Consider the following 10707-nt stretch of genomic DNA (forward strand, 5'->3'; position numbering starts at 1 on the left):
TCCGATCTTTGTCTTTCCTGCTTTGCTGCAGTTTCTAAATTCAGCTTTGTCAGCAGTTCCAGTAACACAATCAGGTAAGACACAACTTTTATATCTTTTATAATCCAATCAACGTGCCAAAAAAAGGTGTTTTTAACATAAATCAGGTGAAAATAGAGCCGCTTAACGGGACTCTCGGCCTCCTATACTCTATACTTCTATACTCATGTGGGCCGATAGTTTCTCATTGATGCAAAGTACTTCAGGACGCCGTTTACACTGATTTCCAATCATTACGGAGCCAGAACACCTCCACAGCCGAGGAGGCTTCTCATAAAGTAATTTATGAAAAACACACGACAGATGATTAAACCTCAGATCATCCAAACCGAGTCCTCTCAGGAGGAGAACGAGGAGCCAGTTCACGGGACGATAAGAGCGACGCCGTGTGTCGTGTGCATTCCTGAGAGCTAAAAACAAATACTCACTGTTTACTCTCTAACTCACGTTTCTCACGCTGCTGCTGATAGAGAACTACTGGCCATGTGAAAGCCTGATCCAGGATTTAGATTAGCCGAGAGAGAAGCCTTTGTATCTGACTTCAGAGGTACAAAAGCAGTCGACGGGTCTCCGGGTTGTGTGGGAGGAAATCTGTAAAGCCAGTTCACCACTTCCTTCGTCTTTAAATGTCTCTCTCAATCATTTCTGTAGAAATGTGCAAAGAAGCAAACATGATAACAAAGAAGCATTGCAGCAAATACCAAGAGACTGTTTATGAGAAGTGGACGCAGTCGCCATGACGCCTCGAGTTTGTTGCTAAATTATTATTATTATTATTTGTATTATGTGCCTTGATTTTTGAGGGTCTTCTATCGGGGTCTGCTCTATTCTGTTCAAAATGTAAAAAGTAAAAAAATAAAAGTAAAAAAGGTTTTGACTTAAATTGTTGGTTTGTTATTTTAATGATAAATAACAATAAAGTAAATGTACGTCTATGTAATCATGTTACGTAGAGCAATGAAATGTTTTTTATTGCTGAAACCTGGTATCGGATCGATCTCGTGTTTCAGGGATCGGGACTAATAAAAGTCAGTTAATCTGTCGTATTAACAGCTAATTTCAGCTCCGGGACACAAAACTCCTGAACTATGAGCCGCTCTCTGCTCAGTGTTCAACATTCACGTAACAAGAATCCGTTTCCTTTCTATTTGCTTTATTACAACGAGTAAAGAGCATCTGCAGAAACTCCAGACCTGCTCCTGGTTCCACAGAGAGCCACATGTGGGTCAGTCGTCTCTAATCTCAGAGTAAACGAACCGTAATGTCGATGAACTTCGGGACAAACTGAGCCAAAGGTTTCCTCTCAGCTGTGACATCACCAGTTTCATCAACACGACGAGTCAACAGGCGAAACGCACCCGACAACATGTTCACAAGAGGTTTGAATTTGCTGAATAAAACACTGAAGAGTGTTCTGTATAATTCCATTGAAATGTAACAAATATAATTTTTTATCAATTTGGCGACAATAGTGCTAAAAGTTTAGAAATGAGGAAACTTTGCCATTTTCCAACCATTTCATCAACAATTCACCAACAATGGAATCTATACATCCAACATGTTGTAATGTGTCCACAAGCGTTAACAATGTTGTAAAAACAAATGGAGGCTCTACGTGTTATAAATAATGAACTATTTGAACTTTCTAATTCCAGCCTTTTTATGCCTTTTTTCAGTTCTATGAACCAGCGTCTTTGTGTCTCTGTTGGTAGAAAGATGCACGTAGCTTTGAATCGCACCAAGAGAAAACACTGTATTCCCATTACGGAGAAAACCCAAAACATGTTCTTTAGATGATCCCAATGAATAAGAGATGAGGCAGAACTCCAGCTTCTCTGTGTCCCAGTGTGACATGGCAGCATGTTGCAGTGTTAGTCTGAGTGTTTTATATCGAATCATTAAAATAAAAAATATAAAATTATTTTAAAATTATTCTTTTTAATTACAAAAAACACAGAAAACTTAAAAAAAAAAAAAAAAAATTAAAAGTAAAGTTTTAAAATTAAAAATTAAAAGTAAAGTTTTAAAATTAAAAATTAAAAGTAAAGTTTTAAAATTAAAAATTAAAAGTAAAGTTTTAAAATTAAAAATTAAAAGTAAAGTTTTGCACACTGCGACTTACGTTGCCACAGTTTTACAAGCGTGTGGCCTTCAGGTGACATGTAAAAACATAAAAACATGAAGGCTCTCTGTAGAGCCATGTTTGGTTTGTCCGTTCTGTCCGACAGTAGACGTGGACGTCTGTGACGCCGCCCGGTGGTTTTTGTAGACTGTAGTTTCCTTGAGTTCCTCTTTAGTCTTTAAGCATCTCTTTACTGGTTGGTAAGGGAGAGCACATCAGATGTGTATTCAGGCCATGAAGGGCTTTAAAAGTATGAAGTGAAATATTAAAATCAATCCTACAACAAATGGGCAGCTGGTGAACGGTCCTTAAAATTGTAGTAATGACTCTCTTGATTTGGAGAAGTCTGTTAATTGATTCCTGATTCAAACTCGTCTAGAGACCATTAAAACAGTCGAACCGTGAGGAAATAAAATGTTTAGTCTGTACTCTGTCGCTTATTAAACTCTGCCAGCTCTTTATGTGTTAGTGCAAAGTTCTGGCTCATTAAGCACAAACAAGAACTTATTTTGGACCAACGACGTGTCATAACACATCGTAACAAAGCATCATCTACCCGCTCTGCAGAACACAGCCTGGATTAAACGAGATTACAGTGATGTAATCTACAGGTCTGACTCCAAAAATCCTCAATAAACTAGTCAGTTTATCACCAAAACTACATTTTACAGATTACATGTGAACACATCATGATAGCGTTATAATTTACCTTCAGCCAGTAGTCATGTTCACTGAGCAGAGCCTGAAGGCATCATAGTGTAACTGAAGTGAACCTCCGTTGGTTAGCCGTTAGCGGTGCTGCTAACGTTACTAGCTCTCCTCCTGTTGGTCTAAACACTGATTGGTTGTTTACAATGAAACATTATCAGAGACTAGAAACACATGTTCTACTGAGTCAGTAAAACTTTATTTACACTCTGATGGTTAACGTTAAACTTTATATACACTGTGATGTTAACGTTAAACTTTATCTACACTGTGATGGTTAACGTTAAAACTTTATCTACACTGTGATGGTTAACATTAAAACTTTATTTACACTGTGACGGTTAACGTTAAACTTTATCTACACTGTGATGTTAACGTTAAAACTTTATTTACACTGTGATGGTTAACGTTAAACTTTATCTACACTGTGATTTTCTTGTTATATATATTTAGTTGTTCTGCAATTAGTTTTTTGTTTTGTTTTGCTCATAATAATACTATTGTTTGAGTGATTGTTCAATAATTACATTTGTGATTTAAACAGTTTTCTTTTGTTTTGTTCCTGTTTAGTATATGTTGTGTTTGCTCACTTAGCATTTAGTTTAGTTTAGTTTGTGTTGATAATGTGTTATTATACATCATATGTTCTTAAAATACTTTGTCATCATTATTACGTAGTCGTATCTTAAGTTTATTAATCTTGTGTTCTGTATAATAAATCAAATAAGCCAAGTGTGTTTTCTGCTTCTTCCTGCATTGATTATTTATCTCCGTTATGTTTTTTAAAACATTTTAAATTGTGAAAATATACGTAGGTAGGCAGGTTTAGGACCAGCATGCACCTGGGTGCATGATTGCTATGTTTTTATATTTGCACATACATTCTGCCTGCGTGCACCACATACCCATGATGCATCAGCAGCTCTTTGCTTGAGATATTTAATGACAAATGGCCACAACAGTTGGGCTTATTGATCCTCCACACATCTCATGAGAGCACATAGGCTGCTCCCCGTCTCCTCCCGACTCTTCAGTGTTCACATGTTGTGAAGCCTACAGAGAATGAGGGGGTGGACGCACCGCAGCAGCCTCTGAAATAGATTCACATTATTATGTGGACGCTGATGAATGGCACACTCCTGCTCCCATCCTTTTCTAAATCTGTCCCCCCTCGTCCCTTCTCACATCTAATTATTCCTGTTAAATACACGTACTGTACCAACCCAATGTGAGGGGCGTGTCGGTGGTGAAACAAGTGAGTTCAGTGAGCACGAGCAGCTGCGAGTTGTTGTTGTTGCACAAATACATCAATACAATACCGTTTTCCTGCAGCCAGCTCGTATTCACAGCTCCACCAAATATATATATATATATATATATATATATATATACACATACATAATTACGCAGCATAGATCTGCGAGTTAGAACCTTTGTTCATTCACACCAACAATACGATACTTTCCAGATGGCACTGGTCCATATTGATCTGCAGCCGGGAGGATTCATCCTCCTGAGCTTTATCCACACGTCAAACAATTCATTTTTTAAAACACACACACACACACACACACGCACGCACGCACACACACGCACATATACACACGCCAAAAAAAGAGCGTTAGAATGTCTCACTTCTCAGGATTGCTGTTATTTTGTTGCGTGCCAGAGAGATAATGAAAGTGTAATGAGCTCATTAAAAAGACAAATTAAGTTTTATAAACTATGTCAAATCGAGTCACGACAACAAAGCCAGCCAATGATCTCTTTAAATGTTTAGTTTTCAAACTAAAGAACTGGTGCTTCACTGCAGACAGTAAGTCATCAGCCAATCAGCACAGCTGTTGAGGAGGGAAGCTCCTTATTCCTCTCAAACTAATTAACATTTATGTTAAAATCTTCTGAGGCCTAGTTTACATGTGAACCCCGATTATTTCTGGCTCTTTAGCGGTTTAAGTGCTAGCCGACAACCGCGTCTGCTGGACTACGGAAGCCCTGAAGGAAGTGAGAGAAATACATTCTGGTGATTCCTTTTCTACGTCTGATTTAAATTGTTAATGACTTCAGAGCAGGGGGGAAAAAGGTTTTGGTGATTTATTTATTTATCTTTCTGATGTTTGTTGTTGTAATACTCATTTCGTCCACAGAAGGCAGACGTTCACCACTACCGCATGTTCTAAATAGAAGTAAAAGCATCCATATTCCTTCAGGCGAGTTTTAATTTATCCATTCACTCTAAACACAAGCTTCATGTATTCTGTGTTAGCGAGAGTAAATAAAAAACGCAGAACATGGAGTCGTGGTGCACTTCAGCCTCTTGTGGCCAAAACAAGTATCACAACTACAAACACTTCAACAAAAGAAATAAGAATTTAAGAAAGATTAACCTGGCAAAACCTCTCTTTCACCTGTTCTTAGTCCAAAAAGAGAAAACATTTGAAACAGACAGATCACCAGATCATTTCTTTTCTTCTCATTTCCACTCAGGGCTTCCGTACTGAAGCGAGATCAAAGTCGTTTTTAAATCAGAGCACATTGAGAACAGAGTCAATCAAACTGAACCACAGCAGAAAAGCTGCAAAACAAACTGATTAACTGCAACATTCCGTTATATATATTTTAGTTTTTCGTGGGTTCATCACTACAAATGTCATTACACATAGTAATTTAAACCATTATTAATATAAAATATATAATTTACATAATAAATTATAAATGTGCATTAGTTGTATTTCGTACATACTCGTTTACAGGAATCTTTAATAATATTATATATTATATATTAAGATGAGTTCATCAACTGATTTGAAATGAAAGGCAACAGATCAACAAACAAAACACTAAAACTAAACAATACGGAAACATAAAGAATGTAATAAAACTAGGTCAACCACAGCCTCAAGCCAAAACTGGATTATTGGGTCAAAAAAAATCTAAATCAATACATAAAAAAATCATTATTTTACTCTCCAACTGTCGGCTTTAAAGCTACCTGTTCTGATAAACCCTGCAGACAATCAGAGTGATACATATTTATGATCAAAGTGATGATGATGATGTATTTTGGCACAAATAAACACAGTAAAGTGTGTTACAGACAAAGCAACAGCCTCCGTCTGCTGTGTGACGGAGGATTCTGTTGTAGAAAATGGAGACATTTGGCATTTGCAGCCAGTCTGAAGAATAAAGCTCAGTAATTATAGGCTGCGATTTTGTCTTTTCTCCTCACTTCCACAGCCAGCTTAATGGAAACCTGGCTCACGGGAACACTGGGTAAGATGGATGTAATCCAACGCAGTGAAACCCATCGAGGATCTTGACGAGGAAGACTCAGAAAATCTCCCGTCAGAAGGAGGTAGTTTGTTTCCTGACGAGGATTATTACTGCAGAGCAGGTCGTCTGCTTTTCACAGTTTCTTTCTTGTTATTTTCCTTGTTCTTGTGCTAAAGAATGAGTTGATTCGAGACAAACAATCAGAGCTTCTTTTACATGACGGAGAAACAAATGAAGCGGCGGATTCGGGGGAAGAATTTAATTTGACTGTTGCCATTCAAATCAAATCAGAGAGACAAATATATACAGCCTCTGGTTTTAATCTAAGAAGTGGACATAGTCATCGTGACATCACTCATTGGTTTGTGGCAGGAGGCAACCTCCGGTTCTACCGAGTGAAGCCGATGCTGAAGTCTCTTAATCCTGCATTCTCTCTAATGGCCACCAGGGGGCGACTCCTCTGGTTGTATAGAAGTCTATGAGAAAATGACTCTACTTCTCTCTTGATTTATTACCTCAGTAAACATTGTAAACATGAGTTTATGGTCTCAATCTCTAGTTTCAAGTCTTCTTCAATACAGCATGATGTTCATTTAGTAAATGATGGTCCATTTAGAGTCAAACAGACCATAAAGCAGGGGATGCTTTAGGGGCGGGGCTACTGTGATTGACAGGTCTCTACCAGAGACGTATACGACTCCTCTACGTCACTCCTCCTCAGTCCAGATTCATTGGATGAACAGAAGTGACCATATGTTTTCATGTAGTAAAATAAACACAATAAGGATTTGAAAAACAACTGATGATTGGACGAAACAGCAGCAAGGTTACTTACCTTGTGTCGGCACTTCAAAACAACACCATAGGCACCTTAAAAAAGAAGGAAACGGTTAAAATGAGATTCACCACAGACAATATTTTCATGAATATTCAAACTAGCTCGATTTGATATCTTTATCTGGCTAACAATGCTAACAACTCTCGAGCAGACTGAACATTTTTATTTATTGCTACAAAGTGCTTTTAAAACCCTCTGAACCCAAAGCAGATCCAGGCTCTCTCTGTTGTCTTCATGTTCTCTGTAATCTAAAGTTCTGCTCCTCTATAGAAACAGAACCATCATGACTAGAAGTAGAGAGAACTAGAACACGTCTTTAGTGCAGAATAACACCGTTACAATGACATAAAACAATATAATCTAAATATACAACATTGTTCAAAGTGTCTACAACTAATGTTGAATAAAATAACAGAGGCTCTACGTTTTATAAATATTAATCTATTCACATGTTTCCAGCCTCTCCTCTTTCCTCTCCTCTTTCCTCTCCTCTTTCCTCTCCTCTTTCCTCTCCTCTTTATTTGGTGTAAAAATTCAAATGAGACAAGTGAAATAAAATGTTTTTGATGAAATATCAAATGTTTGGTTTCGGTTGATTTTTCTGAGAGAGGCGTTCGTCACACATGACGTGTTCAACAACCATCGGAAAGACGAAAATCTGACGATTCTGACTTCTGGCTGATAAACGGTGTCGTTTTTTGGCGATTGCTTCAAGAAAACATGCTTTTCCATCCCGCCAGCAGGTTTTTTGGGGTTCAGAGGGTTATATCTGCTTTTTTTTTTAATGCTTCTCACATGTTGACATGAATTAAGGAAAAACATCCCCCGCTTTAAAAAAAAGAAAGAACAGGAGGCTCAGAAAGTAGGACACAAGTGTTGGCAAGCTACTGTAGTTCTGACGTTATCGACCCTGGCAGTCACACAGTCACACAGTCACACACACACACACACACACACACACACACACACACACACACACACACACACACACACACACACACACACACACACACACACACACACACACACACACACACACACACACACACACACACACACACCGAGGATTCGATAGGAATTCTTGGACAGAGCAGCATATGATGAACTGCTCTGTGTTCCTTCACCAGCACAGACTTAATGAAAGTTAGATTTACGGCTTCAAGGATTCAAAAACTGCACCAATTACTGAAGTTTAGGGACAATATCGCCCAAAGATTTATCTCAACATAAAACACGTGTCACACGTCATCGTTAGCTAGCAGATAATGGATCTGCTCTGAGCTATACACACAAACAACTATACTGCATATATACATATATATGCATATATATACATACACGCACATATGCTCATACATACGCACACATAAATATATCTACACACACATACAAATATATACAGTATACACACACACACACACACACACACACACACACACACACACACACTAGTTTTGAACTCTGGCATCAGATCGGTAGGCTCCACGGTATCGGGCAGGATTAATTGGCATCAGAACATCTCTACGTGCCGCTCTCTCGGTCCTAAATGAACAAAAATTGACTGACCTCCAGATCAGTGAGGAAAAATCTATGACGCCAGATGAAGTGGAGCGCACAGAACCGTTAGAGCACAGAACCGTTAGAGCACAGAACCGTTAGTGCACAGAACCGTTAGTGCACAGAACCGTTAGAGCACAGAACCGTTAGAGCACAGAACCGTTAGAGCACAGAACCGTTAGTGCACAGAACCGTTAGTGCACAGAACCGTTAGAGCACAGAACCGTTAGTGCACAGAACCGTTAGTGCACAGAACCGTTAGAGCACAGAACCGTTAGTGCACAGAACCGTTAGAGCACAGAACCGTTAGTGCACAGAACCGTTAGAGCACAGAACCGTTAGTGCACAGGCCGCAAGTAGAGCTGGACCGAAAGAAACTTTACAGTTTAATGTGGCACCAAAAGAGCTGACTTAATTCCAGACAGACTCCTCTTTGAACGGGCAGTCGGCCTTCAAAATCCAGCTCAAAGTTTCCCTCTGTCTTCTAGGGACACATTATACACACACACACACACACACACACACACACACACACACACACTTTATAAAACTTCTAGGATGTGGGAGTAAAAACTGGGACAGCCTCAGGGCCTCTGCCACTTTATATCAAGCAAGTGGCTCAAGGAAAAAGAAGAGCAACGAGAAGCATTTTGGGGGGGAACAAACGATCAAATCAGCATGTCTGATTGGGATTTACAACAATAAAACAGAATCCCACAATCCACCTCTTCGTTTTTACAACACAAAGAGAACTCAGGTCACAGCGTCTTCACTGTGTCCATGATTTAAAAACATTTCTCCTTGACCTCATGGAGTTCTACAATCATGAACAGCAGAGCGGGCAATTAACAGATATTGTTCTGCGGGCGAATTGAATAAAAACCATCAAATGATTGCTCACTGAAAAGCCCGACAACAACATGTGTGAGTGTACCGCCTCTGTGGCTGAAGACCGGACCAGAATGAAAAAGTGTTACAATTAACGGTTACATATGCCGTGGCATCAAATGAGAACTCTCACCTTCACCCACAATCCCAAGGACTTCAAATTTATTCATCACATCACCGATGTCAGGGATCTTCATGAAGTCAAAAGGTCGGCGGCGTGAGGCGCACGGAGCTCGGGCCCGGCTACAGGACGGCGTGAGGCGGCCAACTGTCGGCTCCGGAGGGGCGCGTGCCGGCTGTGAGCCATAGTATCCGCCACATGCCTTCTTCAGTGGTTACCTGCAGAAAAACGTACCAAATGATATACATATATGCACATAAATACACATATTCTCCAGTTAGCTTTAAGAGAGCGTCAGTTAACAGACAAAACTGGATATATTTTGCCATTTTAAAACAAAAAGAAGCTCAAGAACGTGATTTTTTTAATGCAGGTTTTGCAGAATTGTTCTTCAGTTGCACAAAACTGGCAGTCTACAACTCCACATCCTTGAGTTAATGGGGCTCTCCAGTGACTCAGTATTGCGCTTCTATTTAGCTGCAAGAGGCTGAGAGATCCTGACTGGAAGATTTTCATTTCAATAAATGTCTGTTAGGTCAGTATCACGGAAGGAGGTAAGAAAATGGTAAATGAGCCCGTGGCCCACTCACTGATTTAAGTATTGCAATAATTATATATTGCTATATCTATATCTATATATATGAAACTTTGTGTCTGTGACATGTCGGTGTTTAATCAATAAGCTGTATGACTCACTCAGTGACTGGGATCATTCTTTTATGTCTAAGGCAACATCAGGCTCGACTTAAACATTGCTTTCCTGACTTTGTAAAACTAAATATAACAAATAAATACACAGACATGCACTTTGTTGTTATTAATTATTGTTTGAAATGAATTCTTTCTTAAAAAAGAAATTAACAGGAATTACAATTCAAGTTAAAACTCAGGAATTCAAATTCCACTATATGTCTATAGTATACAAACATAGAATTGAGTTGAATAGATCAGCCCCATCTTCACTGATATCCATTCCAGCTCTTGAAGTTTGACTACAAAAATGCGGCATCCGTTTTTCTCCTTTGTAGACACAACAAAATGAACTATGAACACAATTCTGACAACTTAAAAATCATGTTTCAACAGTAAGACTCCAGACGGCTAAACCCAGAGAAATAAAATAGGATTAGCATGGACATTCCGATTTAAATCAATGTAGCA

General features: G+C 38.9%; 1 protein-coding gene across 1 annotated transcript in view; it reads right to left on the minus strand.

Annotated features, from left to right (window-relative positions):
• Nucleotides 1-9685, minus strand: part of LOC306694557 (cyclin-dependent kinase-like 5) — a 33968-nt gene extending 24283 nt beyond the window's left edge. Inside the window, exons 1-2 of the mRNA XM_079157461.1 lie at nt 9559-9685; nt 6978-7012 (exon numbers count right to left, since the gene is read on the minus strand). Coding sequence (XP_079013587.1) covers nt 6978-7012; nt 9559-9622 — 99 coding nt within the window. The 5' untranslated portion in view covers nt 9623-9685. The remainder of the gene's footprint in view (nt 1-6977; nt 7013-9558) is intronic.
• Nucleotides 9686-10707: the final 1022 nt, after the last annotated feature.

This window comes from Pholis gunnellus (genome assembly GCF_910591455.1).
Source record: "Pholis gunnellus genome assembly, chromosome: 4".
Lineage (NCBI taxonomy): Eukaryota > Metazoa > Chordata > Actinopteri > Perciformes > Pholidae > Pholis > Pholis gunnellus.